The sequence below is a fragment of the Hemicordylus capensis genome, chromosome 2 (genome assembly GCF_027244095.1).
Source record: "Hemicordylus capensis ecotype Gifberg chromosome 2, rHemCap1.1.pri, whole genome shotgun sequence".
Taxonomy (NCBI): Eukaryota; Metazoa; Chordata; class Lepidosauria; order Squamata; family Cordylidae; genus Hemicordylus; species Hemicordylus capensis.
Window position 1 is genome coordinate 138830008 of NC_069658.1, and position 21180 is coordinate 138851187.

At 43.8% G+C, this 21180-nt stretch overlaps 1 protein-coding gene across 5 annotated transcripts in view; it reads right to left on the reverse strand.

The window, feature by feature from the left end:
- The window catches only part of SLC44A1 (solute carrier family 44 member 1), a 122771-nt gene that overhangs the window by 59345 nt on the left and 42246 nt on the right, over window positions 1-21180 (reverse strand). For all 5 annotated transcript variants that reach the window (XR_008316316.1, XM_053296829.1, XM_053296828.1 and 2 more), the window contains exons 3-4: window positions 20369-20511; window positions 8902-9038 (exon numbers count right to left, since the gene is read on the reverse strand). Coding sequence is in view for 4 of the 5 variants with exons in the window: in XM_053296829.1 (XP_053152804.1) it covers window positions 8902-9038; window positions 20369-20511 (280 nt within the window). In the remaining variant the exon portion in view is untranslated. The remainder of the gene's footprint in view (window positions 1-8901; window positions 9039-20368; window positions 20512-21180) is intronic.

The window sequence follows — 21180 nt, forward strand, 5'->3', positions numbered from 1 at the left end:
AATACAATAAAACTCCATTAAAATCACATTTAAAACCCTAAAATCAGTAAAAACCACAAATCACCAAAACCAAAAACAAAACACCACCATAAAAAAGACAAACAGAAGCAGGAAAGCTGAGCCCTGGCAGCCCCTAAGGGGTAAAAGCCTGAACAAATAAAATGGTGTTTAGTATCTTAAGGAGGACTCTGTAGAATTGTAGAAGATACAGCAGAGGGCAGCCAAGATGATCAGAGAACTGGAGCACCTTCCTTATGAGACAAGGCTACAGCATCTGGGGCTTTTTAGTCTGGAAAAGAGGCAACTGTGGGGAGACATGATAGAGGTGCATAAAATTTTGCATTGAGTAGAGAGATCAGATAGAGAAAATATTCTTCCTCTCTCAGAACACTAGAACCAGGGGTCATCCCATGAAACTGCAGGCCAGGAAATTTAGGATCAATAAAAGGAAGTACTTTTTTACACCGTGCAGAATTAATCTATGGAATTATTTGCCATGGAATGTGGTGATCGCTTTAGATGGCTTTAAAAGGGGCTTGGAGAAATTCATGGAAGACAATCAATGGCTACTAGTTTGGTGGCTATAGGCCACCTCCAGCCTCAGAGGCAAGATGCTTCTGAATATCAGTTGCAGGGAAACAACGGCAGGAGAGAGGGTGTGCCCTCAGGTCTTGCTTGTGGGCTTCTCAGAGGCATCTGGTGAGCCACTGTGGGAAACAGGATGCTGGACTAGATTGGTCTTGGGCCTGAGCCAGCAGGGCTGCTCTTATGACAGGCAGATGTTTCTGGGAAGCCACAAGCAAGGAATGAAAGGAAGAGTCTTTCCCTATTGCCTGCCGCTCAGTACTTCTCTTTAGAGACATACTGCCTCTGAACAGAACAATTTCATTTAGTTCTTGTGGCCAGATGCCAAGGATAGGCTATTGCCAATCAATTTCATTGGGTGACTGAACATATCTGTTCTTTCCAAACCACTAGCTTCTCCACGCCATTCTTCATTACAGAAACTGTCGTCGCGCTCTCTTTACTAAAGAGGCTCATATTTATTATATGTTTTTACTTGATAGAAAATACACAAAGCAGTGTACAATTATATAAATAAGAAATAATAATTTAAAACGCAACAGAAACATTCCTTTAAAAATACTGTGACAAGATGGGGGTTACTCTATGCTTTGCTGGGATCGACCCTCAGTAGAGAGATTGCTCTGATCCCAAATGTAGGAGCACACCGCTCCTGCTTCGAGGTAGGCTGCCACCAGTTGAAGACTGATCTAAAGCCACTGACCAGGCTCAGACACAGCTTCCGCAACCATAGAACGGTCTGCCTTGTGACTTACAGGCACTGTACAGCCAAAGCCCACACAACGTAGCTCTAGACAAACAATATATTAATCTTAAAACAACTCATCAGTAGCACATGACTTTACGAGGCACAATGGGAAGGGTTTTGCACATAACCCTTCAGAACTTTTTAAACCAGACTGAAGCCACTTCCAGGTAAATGCAATTTATTAAGGGTTGCACATAGAATAAGAAATCGGGGGAAACAGGGGCAATTAGGAATAAAGAAAGGCACACAGGAATTCAAAAGAAAATAAAAAGCACATTAACTAACTAGCACTGAGTTTTCCCTTAAGCTAACAGTAGGCAGGTCCTTGACCGAGAGAGAATAAATCTCTACAGCTTCTCCCTCTTTGGACACTAGCAGCAATTGGTGACATGGTGCCTGGTTACTGCTAACTCATGACTGTTCAGACCTCTTAAAGAGGAGGGCCCTCTAGTTTGGTGGGAAAACCTCAGCCATGGATTGGGGTAAAATCAGCATTACATCAGATATGTGCTGACTCTTTTCACTGGATCCCAGAGCTGTCTATATCTGGAAGAGTGGGCCAAGAACCCCACCATTTTGTCACCAGTACAGTCATGAGTTGCCAGATGACATAGATGGGTGCTGAATGACTCAGTCCATCTAGGGCTTGCTTACTCATCTGACTGCACAGTAAGAAGGCAAAGAAAAACACAAGATCTCGCCAAGCTGAGTTCCTTTTCCAGAAATGAAGAACACTCTTAGTTTCTTAGAAACCAACTCTTGCCCCTTTTCCCTTCCTCTTATTGTGGAGAGAAAGTAATATGTGAAGTGGTTGTACTGCACTGATTTGGATGTGGGATTTTGCAGGATTTTGGATGTGGGGTTTTCCTGGATTGAAATATAAAGGTCAGACTGTCTGTGGAATTCCATGACCATGTTCAAGTAAACATGACACAGACCAGCGTACTCATTACTTTCTCCACATGATAAAGGGGTGGGGAAGTGAATGTATCTGCTTGACTCTAACCAAGTTGAGATTTCTGCCCAGAACACAATGCATGGGCAGAGTCGCAGTTGTCAGTTCCACATACATCAATGGAGCTTATTTCTAATTAAATGCCCCTGGAATGAGGGCATTAATTCTCTTTCTAGAGTAATCTGGATTGTTTTTACAATGTGCTTTTAAAAATTAAATCAAAGATATTGAGAACTTGCTGCAGTTAGTTTTGTTTTTCTAAAAATTTTCTTTAGTTACTGATGAACATTCTGGTGAACTACCCCATTTTAAAAGCTATGTATGTACAGTGCAAGTCACCTAATTGCACAGTAGGGAAGCAATCTGCCTAGAGAGCAGGAGGTTGTTGGTTCAAATCTCTGCTGGTGTGTTTCCCAGAATATGGGAAACTCTCATATCGAGCAGCAGTGATAGAAGGTGCTGAAATGCATCATCTCATACTGTGCGGGAGAAGGCAATGGTAAACCACTCCTGTATTCTATCAAGAAAACCACATAGCTCTGTGGTCGCCAGGAGTCGACACCGACTCGACGGCACAGCCTTTCCTTTCTTATGCACAGCGCGGTCCCTGCCGCAGCTACAAGACACTGTTTAAAATGTTTCCATTTAATTACATTTCTGTTTCATTCTGTGCCAAGTCCAGTGCAAAAAAAGCATTAAGGTGCTTTAAATGAAGAAAAAATGTAAAATTAAGAATCCCATATAAAAAGTGAAAAACTGGTGAAGAACTTAAAAAAACAACAACACCAATTACAACCAAAACAATTATCTGAAACAATAATCTGATGTCCTAACAGAAGCACAAAACAATTACATTCAAGTAGTTTTCAGTTCTAGTTTTGGAATTGTGTCTCAGCCAGAGACACAAGGTCGGGTCAAGCCATGTTTTGGTGTAGCATGGATAAGACTTGTGCCATGCACGCCTTCCTTCCCTCCCTACTCATGCACAGATTGCTCTCTTCATGACTGGTTTAGCAACAAGCCGGTTTGCCATTATAGGAAGTCCCCAACTCACAAACAGGTTGTGTTCCATGAGAAATTACTATGTGTGGATGATTGTTTGTAAGTTGGGGACTTCCTTAGTGTAATATGTTCTGGAGCTCTGTTTGTATGCACAGATGTTTTTAAGTCATATGCTTGTAACTTGGGAAGTGCCTGCACAACCAGCTGCAAACTGTTTGGACCAGGTGACAGCCACATCTGGGACTGCCAGGAGGTATACTTCCAGGAAGGAAGTGAGGCTCCTTCCACAGGGCTTACCACAGGAATACCAGATAACAGGAGAGCAGCTTTAACATCACACACCCCTAGAATCTCTCTTGGCTGCTTCACTATTTTAGCATTGTATTGTGCTGTATAATCTATTGTGTTCTGCCTGGGGATCTTTTAGATCAAAAATCGAGGCATAACTCTGCAAAAATAAGTAATAATTGGATGCAAAGGAGGAAATCAGCATGCAAGAAGGGAGGAGAGGGAGTGCACAAGTACTGCTTGTTTGCATAGTACCACACCATGGTTCTGCTACAAATCAACCATCTCACTATTTGTAGATATAGTTGAAAGCCTACAAAGCACCATTCAATTACATAGCACAAACTAGCACTTTCCTATTAGCTAAAAGGCAAGCAAAATGTTTCCAGTTAACTGAATAAGTCTCACCACACTTTAATTATGAAGACTGTATTAAGAAGTCTCCCCCTCACAATAATGCACATCAGCAGTCTTTCAGCAAAATAAATGTTGCTTATTTGATCCAGTCACCCATTTGTCCTGATGGCCAGAATTTGCATCTATTTCCTAATATACTTACTTCAAGCACAAAGCAGCTGCCCTCCAAGGTCATACAAAGTGAAGAGAGATTAGAGCCTCTTTTCTGATAAAATCCAGTGCCTTGGTTTAGGATTAACATGCTAATGCTAATTTAAAAACCTAAGAAGGTTGGTGCAGTAAGTAGAGTAAAACTTCAGAGAGAGAAAATTAGCTTTTAAAATAAAGACTGCTAAACACTATCAACTTTATATCAGAGCAAGACATTTTGAGTATATATGTTTGTCTTTCTCATCATCAGTATTCGAAAGGTTTCAGAACATAGCATCCTAAATTATAAAAATTCCAGTACATATAATCCTCTGTAGGTCTGTATCAGAATGGGTCAGCCTGCCTTCATTTCTAAGACGCAAGGTTGCATATAGTTATCATTTGCTGATCTTTTTTTCATCTCAGACTCTGAATTTGTTTGGGACAGGACAAGACCAGATTTGCTCTGCTATATGTTCTATATTGTGAGGTCGTTTCAGGTGGGCCTTCTCAGAGTTCCAGGCCCAGGGGAGGTACGTGGGGCCCGGGCTCGTGGGAGGGACTTCTCTGTGGCAGCCCCCTCCTTATGGAAGACCCTGCCTCCCGAGATTCATAATGCCCCCTCCCTTCTGTCCTTTAAGAAGCTTCTGAAAACTTATCTATTTTGCCAGGCATTGTGTTTTGTGTGTGTGTGTGTGTGTGTGTGTTTTGTTCTTGTTGTCTTTGCTGTTGTTGTTTTAATTTATGTAAACCGCCTCGAGGCTAAGCAAGTCAGGCGGTCAATAAATTTGCTAAATAAATAAAAATAAATATATTTTGTGGAACCATTCCTAAATTAGGTTCTTGGGGCTCTGAGCTGCCATCATCCGGTGGCATAACTGGGGGAAATCTTAGGTGTGGACAGTCACTGGTGACAGGCAGATTCATGGGGAATGAGCAACAGCAGCAGGAATAAGCTGGAGAATGGGGCAAGCAAGTTAGCATATTGGACCTTTAAGTTAGTATATAAAGACCTATTCAGTCCAGACAGTGCCAGGGTCCAAGGCACCAGAGCAAACAGAGTAAGAAGGTGTAGGGCCCTCCAACTGACAAATGACCTTGCAAGGTCAGCGGATGCTCTTCTCGTGAGACTATAGGGGGTTTTTTAGGCCAGAAGCAAGGGGTGCCAAAGAAGAGAAAGAGGCAATTACTGCCCGGGCTCCTGGGACAGAATAGGACAGGAGAAGAGGCCCCCAAACAGGAGGACTAATCTCCTCTTTATCCTGAGGTGCATAAGGAGGGGGAGAAAGTGCTAGAATGCCTGGGATAGATTGGCCAAGGCACTCAGGTTTCCACACAGGTTTGATGTGACATCAAAAAAGATGGAGCTTCTGGGAACAACGAGCACAATCAAGAGATTAACATGGTATAGCACTTGCTAGCTGCACCAGTTCATCCTCCAAACTTGAAGGTCCCCTTCCCCATATTAAAGTGGGGAAGCTCCCTAAAAGCAGAAAACTAGCACATCGGTGTGGAATCCAGGCTAGAATCTTTCTCCCCAATATTCTAACTTTCTATATGCTGAGGGGGTTTACAAAAAAAATTGGGGAAACATTCAAACACATGATTCCCCTACCTGAATTCTAAAGTGGCAGAGCCTAGTAAGAATAACATCACTTGATTCTCATGATTGTATGTTTCAGATGTGAAGGAGCTATAAGCTGCACATAGCTGTGTGTAACAGCTTCTGTTATGGGCACACATCAGTCAACATTGTTAGAGTGATGGATTTTCTTGCAAACGCCGTAAAACCAAGTATATGTAAACTACAGAAAAAGGAACAATTCCCGTCCTAAATTTCACAAAGTGAACACAAAATAATGAAAGCAGAATTTAAAAACAAACACACACCAATTGTGAATATGAGGCTGAAGTTATTATTAGCTTGCACTTTACCAAGCTTCTCTCAAGAATTCCAGTTTAGCAATAATTTATGTATTTTAATTATTTTTATTAATTATTATTGTTATTGTTATTGTTATTACTTCGATTTCTATACCGCCCTTCCAAAAATGACTCCGCAGTTTACACAGAGAAATAATAAATAAATAAGATGGATCCCTGTCCCCAAAGGGCTCACAGTTTAAAAAGAAACATAAGATAGACACCAGCAACAGTCACTGGAGGTACTGTGCTGGGGGTGGATAGGGCCAGTTACTCTCCCCCTGCTAAATAAAGAGAATCACCACATTCAAAGGTGTCTCTTTGCCAGGTTAGCAGGGGTTTATTATTTATTAACCATTATAAATAATGGTTAATAAATAATACTATTTATTTCACCATTATTTAAAAAAACACATGCACAATGGATACTTTTTGTACATTATGAAACCAATCAGTTTAATTGCTCCTTTTATAAAGTAAAATAAAGAGGAAGATGTAAAGAGCTAAAGTAGAGATGTACCCAAAATGGTTTGGCACCTCCTTAGGGAAGAAGCGAACCAGCTCGGATGACTGCATCCGAACCGGTTTGGCATGGCGAGGTTTGGTTTCTTTTAAAACTAGGTAAGCAGGTCATTACCTGTTCCTCTGCCATCCCACTGCTTTACTGGGCGCGGCGCTCGCTTTCGAAAAGGCTGCGTGTGGCTGCGGCACTGCTCCCAGGAGCCTGTACATAGTATTGGCATACTCATGGCTGCCACGCATGTGTGGTGGCCATTTGCATGGCCAGCAACACCATGCTGATCACACACATGGCCGTCATGCATGCGTAGTGGACATGTGTGTGCCCATGCTACGTGCAGGCTGCTGGGAGAAGTGCTGCAGCTGCACGTAGCCCTTTGGAAAGCGAGAGCCTTGGAAAGCGAGCTCCTGGAAAAGTGGTGGGAGAGTGGAGGAGCAGGTAAAGACCTGCTTACCGGGTTTTTAAAGGAGCCGTTCCCCGCCCCTCTCGCAGCTGCCTGAGCCACTTCAGGCACATCCCTACTCTAAAGCAGAATTGCTTGCAGTTTTCCAAATTCTTCTGTAACTGCCTTCTCATTAGCATAATGTTTTATTTAAACGGTTCTGGGACTTCCCTGCTCCAGTAATCTATCAGGCCTTTAAGGTTGGCAAAAGCCAAACACCACGAACAGTCCAGAGCAGCTGAGGGGGAGGGGATCCAACTATGCATCTTTCTTCTTTTTGATCCTTTTAAAAATAAAGTAAAAAATATGGCTGGCAATTGTACTGCAGCAATGAAACACTCTGAAGTGGGACAGAAACCTCCAGCTCCACATTCCACAAGCAAATCTTCACACTAGAATCTAGCAGGGTAGTGTGAGGTTATCTCAGCAAACCTGCCCCGATCAGAGGTAATGCAAATGTAGGAATGACTTGCAGGGGAGACCTGGCAAATCAGAGGGAGGAATGCTTAACTGCTCCTCTACTGCCAGTCCTCCCCTACAAATGACACATTGAGGCCATTTTTCTCCCAGCCAGGCTTATGAACATAGGAAGCTGCTTACTGAGTCAAAACCATTGGTCCCTCTAGCTCTGTATTGACTACACCAACTGGCAGAGGCTCTCACAGATTTTAGGCAGGAGTGTCTCCCAGCCTTACCTGAAGATGCCAAAGCAGATACTCTTCTGCTGAGCTATGGCCCCATCCCCTAATATCATAAAGCTCTCACATGTAGTCATGCATCCAAATCCAAACCAAGGCAGACCTTGCTTAGCAAAGGGACAATTCATGCTTGCTACCAGCTCTCCTCACCCTGTTCTTCCAGACAGCCGTCTTTCCCAGCCCCACCTAGAGATGGTCAGGAGGGACCCTGAGATCTTCTGAATGCAAAGCAAGTGTTCTGCCACTGAGTTATGGCTCTTCTCCAGAACATTTAGTTTTTGAATTCATGTCAGGGGCAGAGCCACCATTGGACAAATGAGTTCAAAGCACCAATAAGGGGCTGCAAGTGTGGTCCCAGACACCTCCCCCTGCATCTGACGTCAGACATGGGGGCATTATTTTGGTCCCAATTGGGGCCGTGCAGAGCCAAAATCGGCCCGCGCTGAGTAGGCAGTGTGGCTGGTGTGACTCTGCTCCTGGTCTCGCTTCCAACACAGTGGGGCCAATTGATCTCCCTCCCAAACGGGGCCGTGTGGCCCCGTTTGGGAGAAAGATCAGCCCGCGCTACATTGGCAGCGCGGTCAGAACGGCTCTCCATGCCCCCGTGTCTGACGTCAGATACGGGGGCGTGGAAGGGAGATCATGCCCCCGTGTCTGACGTCAGATACGGGGGCGTGGCTAGCTGGGCCCTGTGTCTGACATCAGATGCGGGGGGCAGGGCCAGGGGGCCGCCCATGCACATGGGCCACCGCCAGCCTAGCTCCACTCCTGATTCATGTACAGAAAGATTAAAAAATATCCTGAGAGGGCATTTGCAGGATAGAATCAGCAGGAAGCATTAAGCCTCACTTCCATCAGCTATCTCCTGTAAATGCGCTTCCTGGACATGCATGATCATTACAACCCAGATTATCAATACTATTTGCCTTATAACATGCAGTTTTGCCTACAGTAGAATAACACAGAGGAAAATCAAGGAACAGTATGAATTTCAAAGTGTTTCTATAGGAAACAGGCATGTGATAAAATGAGGCATTTCCTTGTGTGTGAGAAAGAATAGTAACACCTCTTCTGAGGCAACTGGTGTTAAAAAATAGTCCATGCTTTAAAATCTGATGTCTGATTAATCAACTAAACACTGAAGTCCTATATAACATTGGGTAGAAATGGAATCAGCATTGTGTTTTTCCTTACCGTTAGTATCTGCAAATTTCTCAACATCTGCCAGAGTTTTCAACTCTTTACGTGGGCATGCTGATACACAGAGAGCAATGGACTTGATCTTCCGTTGTACCAAGTCTACGTTGCATGGCTCCAAAAAGAACACATACCTTTAAGAAAAGAACACCCCACACACAAATTAGATTTTTAAAAGGCTGAAGTGGAGTTTCAGTGAAGAAATATTTGACCAGTAATAAAATTCCTATTTTTTAAATACAAATCAATAAGATGAAGTTCTTTTGAACTGATAGACAGATACCTGGCTACCGTATCAGTCCTAAAATAGCGTCCTATGTACACTTTTAGGCAGTCACCAGGAGGGCAAGGTGGAGAGATATGAAGACAAAAAACCAAACAAAAACCCAAACCTGCCTGCAAAGGTTTTGTGGTCAGAAGGCAAGGAAAAGTCAGCAACTTGCATCACATTATCTGCCCAGTAAAGATCCAAGTACACCATTGCCTTTCATTTCCCACTGGTCCCTTTCTTCCTAACTCTTATCTTTTTCTGATTACATACAATGTAAAACTATCAACATGTGCTCAACAGCATTCACAATTGTACATTAGCTGATTAGGCTTTTCCAGACCATTTTACTGTTGGTGTTCTATACAGGTCAGAATGCACTTATACACTCTTTTTGAAACTAGGCTTTTTGCACAATGAACGCAAACTTTCATTATCCAAGTGGAACACTAATTTAATGCCAAATATAATCCCTTGAAACAACATTTTCTTCAGCAAAAATAGGTAAATCTAGTTTTGATTTTCCCAATTTGTATCAGCTTTAATGTGCAATCAGCTTGGTTCTCTCAATGCCGATAAGCTTGTGTAGACAAAAGCCTAATGCTGCACTCTTAAGTAAGCATATCTGAAAACATTTCATTGAAATAAACAGCTTCTAGGTGAAGAGTCTAAATTACTTCCTCCCCCACTCCCCAAGCTTAACTTTCTTAATGAAATCTTATGTGATACTCAGGAGAACAAAAGAGAGAAAGTGTTTTCCTGATGCAGTCAGTGCTTTATGTTTACTTGAATGGAATATGGGTCCAGAGAAATTATCACTGTTCCCCACATTACACATAAATATAGAGATTAGCATGCAACATATGCAATGTGGCCATTCACACGACCTACCAGGTGGGTAGGTGGGGGGAAGGCTTCCCAAGCCTTGCCTTCCCCCCAGATGTTCATTGTTTTCCTGGTAGGAGTGTGTGCCATGCTGCCACACAATCAGCCTTGCTCCATGCAGCGTGGAGCAGAGCGGATCACTCTGAGACTGGGACCTGTCCCGGACCACGAAAATCCCACAATGCCCTGTGTGAGTACATGGTGGGGATCCCCCCAGCGATGCGGGGAAACCAGGCTACAGGAGCCCAGCCCAGTTTTCCCCCATCGTGCAGCGAGCCCGGTGCTTCTCTGGCAGCTAGCCCGCGAAAGCAGCCCTCCCCTTAAACGATGTTAGTGGAGGGAGCAGACCGCTTACCCCATTTCAGCAATCGTTGAGTCGCCACGGCATGGCTCCATGCTGCAGCGACCCATGAAGCGACCCCCGTTGGGAGGCTAAAACGAGCCTCCTGGTCTCGGGGGTCTCTCCAGAGTTCCAGGGCATCCTGGGAGTTCTGGGGGCTGGGCGGCCCCTGATCCCCACAGCCCCTACTGACAGAGCTGGTAGTTGACATAGCCGGTAGTTGTATGACTTGATTCAGCCACCCAGGCTCCGTGGGTGATTGTCTGCTTAGCCTGCTGTCCCCACGGAAACCCGTCTTGCGCTTCACAAGGATTGTGTGAAGCGCCTCACAGTCTGGTAAATGGGGTTAAGGGAGCACTCGTTCCCTTAATCTTGTTTAAGAGGTAAGCCCCCGAGGTAGGTTTGCTGTCAAGGTGCCGCCGGGAGCCACGTGCCTGCCATCGGTTCTCACAAGCGGTTGTTACATTTGCATGTTAGAAGTTATTAGTGCCCTAAATTATCATCCAAAGCAACTGTTTACAACGGAAAGAGAGGAGAGCTGGTCTTGTGGTAGCAAGCATGACTTGTCCCCTTAGATAAGCAGGGTCTGCCGTGGTTGCATATGAATGGGAGACTTGATGTGTGAGCACTGCAAGATATTCCAATGGGGGATGGAGCTGCTCTGGGAAGAGCAGAAGGTTCCAAGTTCCTTTCCTGGCACCTCCAAGATAGGGCTGAGAGAGATTCCTGCCTGCAACCTTGGAGAAGCCACTGCCAGTCTGTGTAGACCAAACCGGGCTAGATGGACCAATGGTCTGACTCAGTATATGACAGCTTCCTATGTTCCTATGAAGTGAAGACTTTACAACTTTTAACTTTAGTGACATAAATGCTTCAGAGTTTTACCTTTCCTTTTCTACTTCCTCTAAGGGCCTAACTAGATGCTAGTCATGTGATTAGTACTGGCCTGTTTGCTTTTTCTTACGAAGCATAACAAATGTGGGGCCCTCCGACTGGGACCACAGTGGGGAAGGTGGCATGAGAGATTTAAGCCTCCCCGCCACCCCACTGCTTGCTATTTGCTTGGGGGGGGGGGAGTTTCCATCAATACCATGGATGCAATGGTAAAATTAATTAGTATTCACAATTTAGTTCCTCCTAGCAATAGATGTGTGAAATGCTACTGGTTTTCTCAACCTCTGTATTAAAGACTCAGCTGTTTTACATCAGTAGCAAAAAAAATTCCTGCCCATCCTCTATGTTCTACAGATATGTTTATTGTGTTGCAATTTATGTGTGGAGGAGATTGTTTGCAGCAGGAATTTATTATGAAGTATTCCTGTTCAATGCAGAAATCTGAGGAAGCTTCAGGTCCCCTGACTAACCCACCAGGTTACTGAGAAAGCCCTACCTTCTGCACATACAAGCCATGAATCAAAAACCTCTCCACATTCAAGAACCAACCAGTTTCAGCTTGTATTCTGCCACAGTAACAAAATCAGCCTTGAATCAGAGTTTTATGCACGTTAGCTAGGTTTTCCAATTTTACTGATTTTCTGTCATTCCTTAAGACATCTCTATATACCACCAAATAAGCATGGTACCAAAGTAGCAAGCAGAATGCTCAATCTGATCATTCAAAAGCAAGTGAGATCAGTGCCCTATACATACCAATTGCCTTCTGGGCTTACCATGTTAGCTCATATATCCTCCTTATGCATATTTTTTGCTCATACATTCATAATGCATTAAATGCTCCTGTTGAGAAAACTGCTTTCTTCTGCAGCACAAAAGCACCAGGGGGAAAGGGAAATAGTGGCTGAATCTTGGGATCATCTGCTATTTGCTCATGTCTCCAACCCCCATTATTGTGCCTGATGGCTCTGCGCTTTCAGTATCAGTGACCTTACCCCACTCTTCAATTGTTACTCCTTAATTTATTTATTTATTTAGATTTATATGTTGCCCTACTCCCATAGGACTAGGGGCGGCTTACTAGCAATAACATATACAGCAACACAATTCCATAAAAATATATCTTACATAGTCTCATAAACCACAACCCCATACAATACTCATTCCACATGACATAATAACCATGGATTACAGGATCACTCTATGACCAGCTATCTCAGCGACCAAACACCCGGCGGAACATTTCAGTCTTACTTGCCTTACGAAAGTCCAACAGTTCATGGAGAGCTCTGATATTATCAGCCAAACTTCTTGCTTCACTTTGTTCTGTCAGCCTTAGGGCCAAACTACATATTTGGCAGCAGGTCTGTGTTTCAGAAATGGGAGTGGCCGGTTGTAAAGTGGTAGGAAGCATTTTAAGCAGAGAGCCAAGGGACAGGAAGTGGGCAGTGTTGCCTCTAAGGCATGCACATGTGTGCGCACTCACTTTTTTTTAAATGTCCGCTCAGTTAATTTTAGATTCCTCTCAGGTTGAATCAAGAAGGCCCCACTCTGAACGCACATGTGCACACACACTGCCTTGATCCTGCCGCCCAGAACAAAATTCATTCTGCACACAGATGAAAAAAATGAGAGAGAACACTGGAAGTGGGCTGCTGAATCCTTCCCTCACCTGCCCCTTTGCAACTCTATCCTTCAGCTATTTTTCTCCAAGTCAGACTTAGAAACAGGACATGTGTCTGGCTAGGTGGTGATGAGGAGAAACAAACTGCCAGGCCGAAGGAGTCAACAGAGAAAAGTGTTCAGACACCCTCTTCTGCCTAAGGCTTCCCCACTTGATCAGCACACCACCAGCCTGCTGCCACTTTACAGCTATTTGGCAAGCAAACTGTGTTCTAAAACTGTAACGTCTTCTTCAGCCCTCACTTAGACTATAAATTCGCTTGGCAGGGATCATACCACACATCCATCTTCTGCACAGCATGTAACACGCACACTGATGGCACCCTGATCTTAAATAGCAATGCCTCCACCAGACTACCAAATGAAAAACAAGGCAGTCCAGCCTTCTTGAATACAAACTTCAGTTGTGCTCTTAATTCCTGTAAAATCTCAGAGATCTTTCATTTCTCCATCTTTGCCAGGATTTTAGGGTTTATAAAAAGCCTATCTAGAACAACCAATTCAAAGTGCTGGCTTTGGCCTTAAAGGCCTAAATGGCAACCACCCACCTAAGGCCTACTTTCTCCATATGTATCCGCAGGAGCTTTCTGATCAGTTTTGGAGGCTCTATTCTTGATGCCACCTCTAACAGATAATAGTCTGACAGCCATGAGAACCAGAAGGCCTTTTTGGAGTGGTATCAAAGTTTGAGATTGCTTCCCCGCACCTCCTATATTCAACAGATCTCTTCCAACCTGCCTTTAGATGGGCAATCAAGATATTCTTTCCTGCAAAGTTTTGAGTCGTTTCCTTTAACCAGCTGGGGGATGGTTGGGTTGCTTAATGTTTTAGTGCTGCTTACTGTAGATATTGCTATTGTATTGCTTTAAATTGTTCTTTGGTCTTGTTGTTTGAAATGGATTCTTAGCCACCTTGGACTTTCGGAGAGAGATAGAAATCCAGGAAATAAATAACAAATAATGAATAAATGGGGAAAACAAAAACTACTGGTGTCTGCAACGTTCAACTCCTACAATATTATTTCACAGAAGCTTAGAAGGGAATCTCAGTGAAAGATTTGTTGGAGCTAGGACCCTGGCAGCATCAGCTTTCAGCTGCAATGTCTCATAGTGACCACTGGGGTTTTTTAGGGTCATGGATAAAAGTGTTGGACTCCTCCCCTTTTTGTTCTTCCAGTGTTAGTCAGTATTTTGTCTCTCCAGAGATGGCTCTTTATTTTGGTCTCTCTCTTCAGCCATGAGCTACAGCTGAAATTAAGTTGCAGTCTTTTTCACATTCGTTTGTAACCTTTTCTGGTTTTTATATGTTTTAACTGTTATGTTCTTGGTTTGTTTTATGCTGTAAACTGCCTAGAGACTTCGGTAGTGGGTGGTATACAAATTCATTCATTAAACAAACAAACAAACAACTCCCATAGAATCAGATCATAGGTCAGTTCACATCTCATTGACACAGGCCCAGCAAAGGTATCTGAAAGGATGGAAAAAGCAATAGAAAACAGGGACTGGGCAAGGGGCTGCAGGGGTAGAAGAAACTACTATACTTAAATTTACAAATGCAGACAAAAGGCTTCTCAGACAGAATCCTTTTAATTTTATTTATCTTCAAAAATGGAAATATGATTGCTACGTTCCAAATTATATTTTCAACATGCAAAATGTATAAAATGCAAAAATTCTACTCATCCATATGTCTTATATTTAAAGGCAAGCAGAAAGAAAAACTTTCAAGAAAGCTGTGGTGTATCCCTGCCTGTCTTTAGCGTCAAATTATGTTTCGATTGCTTAAAAAAAATTCTAAGCATTTCACATTTTGCCTAATATGGTTGGAAAAGTTGATATTTTAAAAAAGTTTTTAAATAAACATTTGGAAAAAAATGATATGAAATAGTTCTGTGTACAATGTACAATTCTGCCCTAAAACCATCTGCTAGATCAGCTGCTAAGCAGATGGAGAACCTTTTGCAGTCATCTGAAGAAAATGGGGGAGAAAAGAGTAAAATATATTAATTGAAAGTACTATGTTAGAGCACCATTATTCTTGTACCAAGCTAGAGGTTTACCTGAACCACAGCTCAAAATGTGACAGATGAATGGTAGGGTACTGGAAGACAATCTGAAACAAGCAGTTACTTGTTGCTTAATCATTGGTCATAGGGAAGAGTCTCTCTCAAATAAAAAGGTACACACTGCAAACACACACAAACTAGCTCAAATTATGAAGGGTGTTTAATCTACTTAATAGAAGCCCAAACGGCAGAGATCAACTCTTACGTTTTCCTATCTTCGACACTGCTAAAAATCCAGAGATTCTGAATAATAATGAATGAAATGATTAATAAATTAGTGGTGGCATATTCTCCATATATATCTGCTTTTAAGGAATATTTTATGACTTTGCTTTTAAGTTTATTACTTGCCCTGAGCCCTTAAGATGGACTGGTGTGTGTGTGTGTAATTCTCTAAGGCATACCCGTGGCTCATCCCGTGTGTGGAGCTCTCACGGGAGTTTGTGAGCAGAAGCACCTGATTAGGCAGTGGGGATTCTATATGCAGATAGGGAGGAGGAGCCTATAAGAGTAGAAGCACCATGGTGATTGGGCAGTGGGGATTCCATATGCAGATAGGGATATGTGATGAGGAGCCTGTGATGGTTAAGGTCAGCTGGAATGCAACTGTAACTGGTTGGAAGTTGTTCTTGACTGTAGAGAAGAAGCATCTCTCTCTCTCTCTCTCTATATATATATAGATATACACACACACACACACACACACACACACACACACACACACACACTAGTGACTGTTAAGCCCGTTACATTAACGGGCGCTAGAAGAGTTGTGAACGGGGAGCCGGCTGCATGCCTGAGCCGGCTCAGTCCTCTCTCTGACTCGCTGGAGAGAGGACATCCGTAGCAGCTCCTAGGCCGGTCAGGAGCACATGGCCAGGCCTAATAGGAGCGGCTGCACTGGGGGCTGTAGCGGTGGCGGAGGGCTCTTAAGCCCCCCCGCTGAGAATCAAGGGCGGCCCCCTGCTTAGAGGCCGTGGGTGCAGCCTCCCTCAGCAGCGCCGCAGACGCGGCATAATCAAGCGGCCGCTCCCGGGGGCTGTAGTGGCGGTGGAGGGCTCTTAAGCCCTGCTGCCGGGGATCCAGGGTGGCGAGTGGCCTCCCCACCACCGGAGTGGCTGCTCCGGGCGGCACTACAGACGCGGCCCAATCCGAGCGGCTGCTCTTGGGGGCTGTAGCGGCGGCGGAGGGCTCTTAAGCTCTGCTGCCGGGGATCCGAGCGGCCTCCTCACCAGCGGAGCGGCGCGTGCGCCACACATGCGCAGAACACCTGCAAGAGACACGGACGCAGGTACCTTAGGGTTTTATTATATAGGATATATATGGATAGTGGACAGGGGTCTGTGAAGAGAGGGGTTGTGAGAGAGGAAAGAACCCCTTCAGGAAAAGGAGGCTGCCGTTGTGTGGATTAGATGAGGAAACAAGGTGAACAAGATCTGTTAACTCAGTAAGGGGGAGGGGGAGAGAGAGAGAGAGAAGGGAGGGGAAGAGTGGAAGGGCGAGGGACGGGCCCGAACCTGTCAGCGGCCTGAGGGGAATAAGGGGCCATGGCGGCAGCAGCAAGGAAGAGCTTGGTCAACCACTGCAGCTGTTTGGGCCTTCCGAGACCATTGGCAGAGGGAGGCAGGCAGGCAAGAGATGGGCCCAGGCCTGTCAGCGGCCTGAGAACAAGTGGTCATGGCGGTGGTGGCAGCAAGGAAGGGCCTGGTTAACCACCACTGCTGCTATTCCTATGGGGAAGTGCAGGAGCAGGGCTCGGGTGAGGGTGGGGAGGTCCTTAGGGACAGCGGGCTACAGCTTGGCCAGGAGGTGCCAGCAACACTGCAGCCACAACCAAGAGGGGTGAGGGGGATGGAGGAGTGACCAAGAGGGGTGAGGGAGGTGGAAGCAACGGGATGGAGGAGGAGGAGCAGGAGTGCGGCTCAGGTGAGGGTGGAGAGATCTCTGAGGTGAGGGGGGCAATCAAGTACTAGCATGCAGATGTTCTGCACAGGATAAGCTAGTATACTATTAATACCAAAGTAGCAGCTAGGAAATTGGGTTTAGACATAGGAAACCCAGAACCCAGTTAGCAATTAATCTCAGTGGATGGACTGGGGACACTTTCAGTCTAATCGACAACATATGGCTGTAAGGCTAAAATGCCATTCCAAATTTCTTGGAGAATAGTCAGCATAAAAATGCACCATATATAAAAGATAGCACACAAGGAATAGTCCTTTTAATACTCACAACCACCCTATTAAGTAGACTAGGCTGAAAGAGAGACTCAGTGAGCTTCGCAACAGAACATGGATTCGAACTCAAGTCTCACCAGAATAAGTTCAATATTCTAGACAATAAACCACATTGGCTAAGGTACTCTTTATACTAATATTATTCCACTAGACTTCTATGTATTCCCCTTAAAATTCCAAATTTTAAGATGAGCAAAATGCACTTTGGGTTTCAGGACAATATCTATGACTTACTATTCAATTATTACATCAAGAAGTACAAACACAATCCATACACACTCACAGTTGGCCTCACAGAACTCCCAAATTGTCCTTTGACCTCCTTTGAGCTGAAAAATCAATTTGAGAATTTGGCACAAGGGCTTTTTCAAAAAGGAAATGCCATAGTGTGCACCTGTACACTAAGCAAACTGTAATTTAAAGTCATAAGACTATAAAAGAGCAATCTAAGAGCTCTGTACAACATCTGAAACAAACAGAGGAAAATTCAGGCACAGGCTATTAAGTTTATATGGATTGTGTGCACATATACCAGCATCTTGGGCAGTGTAATCTAAATATGCACGGCAACAATATTCGTAGTTGTAGTTGTAAACAGTCAGACACCCTTATTCTATTGACTGTTTTTTAATTTACTGCATATGAAGGTCTTCACGCTCAAAACAATGCTCCGGCTCTTAACATATGTCATCAATAAACCCCACCCCCTGCCTCTGTGGCCCTGCCCCTGGGCCAGAGCAAATTACTTATTCTGTCCTTCTTCCCCTCTGCCAGATTCACCTTCCCAAAAGCGCTCCACCCTCCAGCCTGCCACTGTTTCCTGTTGCAGGCAGTGGGCGTTCAGCTTCGTTTGTCCATCTGTCTGTCCCTCCTTGTCACCATGTGCTGCTGCTCTGGCATCAGCTCAGTTGCGCTCTCCCAAACACCAAGCTTGTCTGCTTTGTCTCTTTCCAAAATGGAGGAGGCAAAAGCAGACAAACGTCCTGCTGGAGAGTCAGCCAGAATAAGCAAACTTGTGCTGGAGCATGGCAACAAAGAGAACAGCAAGCAGCAGCGTGGGCCAGACGGCAGAGCATGTTCCCGAAGGTGAGGCCAGTGAGAGAGAAAAGGGTCCCTGTCCTCAATGGGCTCCAGCCCAGGGGACGGGGCCAGGGAGGAGGGCAGGATGACACGCATTCCCCTCAAGCAGCAAAAGGAACCAAGCCAGGCATATTTTACAGGTTACAATAATAGTTGGCTTGCTCCTTACATAACCTATGGTTAACTTCAAGCCAGTGAAAACCAGCGCAATAGGAATCGAAGAATTTGGAGTCACTGGGTCTTCTGAAATTGTTGCCACTTTGCCTAAAATGCACAGAAGTTACACTGTTGTTACCCATTGATCAAAAATGTGTAACTTGGAAAGATGATTTGTGATTTTCTGAGAATGTAGAGTAAATAAGTCAAGAAATTGCTAGTATTCATTCTTCAAGATGGGTTATCTGTACAGAAATGAAACACTTTTCTCTCTTTACCACCTGAATGCTTTGTCTGTATGCTTATTTGTGTGTGTACCCTTTCACTGGGGAGAAACCTTGAGAGCGGAAGTCTAATGATTATAAGAACATGTCATTATCTCACAAAATGTCCCTTTCAAACTAAGCAACCTATTTTGTTAGCCCAAAGGCAGGCTGAGTAGCCTCACTAGCAGTTATAGATTTTATGCCTTCTCTGCATTGTTGGCTTACTGTGTCTCACTGTCAACAGCTGAACTGCACACTGGGGAAAAGTCAGTGTAGCTCGACTGCTAATGCACTAAATCTTGACTCGGATCACAAAAGGGTTTAATTCTATCACTACAACCTATACTGCAACAAAACGTAGCACAAGCACAAATTCCACTAACTCAGATCCAACAGTTTCTTTCAAACTCCCGCAGCTTCCTTCATCAAGTTCCTCAAGGTACAAAAAGTGATACTCTTATCAAGATACATTTATTTTCTTGTTTGAAAAGCAAAATATAAATTCAGCAAACTTGTGTGACATTCAGTGAATTTTGGAGGGCAAAGGCAAAGCCAGAAGGTACAAATCCAACAGATAAGGGCAACTGGTAAAAACTAAACTATACTCTTTCAACCATTTAACGTTACCTGTTTTTACCCATTTATCAGATTTGCACCTTGCCTTCCTTCTTCATTGTTTTGGTGCTGCCTTCTTTCCATTATGGTGAATTTTGAATCTGCTGACAAACTGCATCTGCAGTGCTATGTGACTGAAGGGAAGCATGGTTCCCCTTTGACTTTCAATCAACACTGTATCCACAAGGCCAACAATATTTCTCACTATTCTTTTATAGCACCTCAAGGGTCTGAGTTTCAATCAGCCATCTTTCATATTTGTAAAGAGTTTCAATCATATTTAAATATTGCTCCCCGGGGTTCCGCTTAGACATCAGACACACTTTACTATTCCCAAGATGTATAAACTCTGGCCTTGTATCACATGTGCTTGGAACATAATTCCAAAGAGTCTGTAATGCCAAAGTACCTACAGATATCTCTACACCACAAACTCAAGTTAATTTAATGCTATGCGACGTTAAGGGGACTGTGGTAGTGTGAGGAACAGAGAACTTTCAGCACCTTCACAAAAACAGTGGCCAAGAATCTTTGGGAAACCATGACAGTTAAACTTGTATAAACATGAATACAAGCATACAACTTAGCTGTACCCCCAAAAGGCATTCCTTTAAACAGGAATCATTTTGCTAGTATAAGCAACCCTAGAAAGGTACCAAGCTCTGAAGATTTTTCTAAAACAAAACCTCCTAGCCAATTACAGAAAGGAAATGAAGGGATTCTAATTTTAAACTTCAGAGTACATGGTTCACAGGAATGCAGTTTGGCCATACATTCTGTTCTCGGAAGTAGCCCGACACAAGAATCATTCAGGAGAGAATGATCACCTGACAAAAAACCAGTGTCTGAACTTACAGTACGAAACTCATTATTCTTCTCCATAATCAAGAAAGTATAATACAAAGCCAAATGAAAGCAGACTACATTTTCTCAGCTAGTGAAACATCAACAGTATTTGAATCATGTACTCACTTCTTTTCTGTGAGGTCTAAACCACTGTGGTCTATTCCCTCTACTTTTACATTCTTCTGTCCACAGATATTTCCGTAACTGTCATATCCTGAAACCAATCTTGCAGCTGCTCCAGTAGCTATTGAGAAGCCACAAATAAGACCCTGGAAGAAAGAAGATGAGAATGAAAGCATTCAATGGCAAACAGTATTAAAAATCCAGCTCTTTTTAACATTGTTCTCCTGATAGGTCTCTGTCAGAGATGTATAAAATAATAATGACTCTGCTCCAATTTTATCCTCCTTTCTCTGAAATGAATTCAGCTTTTAAAAAGAAGAAATGCCAATCTACCCACATCTTATAGCACCTTGTAGGATGTGCATATATACCAGTTACATACAAGCTGTGCAGTTAAAATTCTGATTACTCCGCATGAACAAAAAGACACACAAACACACACAGGGCTGTCCTTAGATAGCCCTGGTGGGGTGCAGGGGTGCAGGGCCTGAGGCAAATAAGCTAGTGTGGGACCCCCTTCCAATTAATTCTAATGGGGGATAAAAAATGGGGCCTGGGGTGGTTGCCATGCTTGCCATGACCTAAGGACAGCCCCGTGCGTGCGCGCACACACACACACACACACACACATATGATGCGCAAGAAACCCGGATACAAGAAACAGCTTTTGGTCTAAGCTGCCACAAACTTGTGGCACCACAATAATTATTTTCCCAGGCTCTTCACATTCAAACGTTACAAAGGTCAGGAGAGATGGCAAGTGGTAGCTGTTGTACTGGTTTACATTGCGGTGTTTTTTTTAAATTTTGTATTTT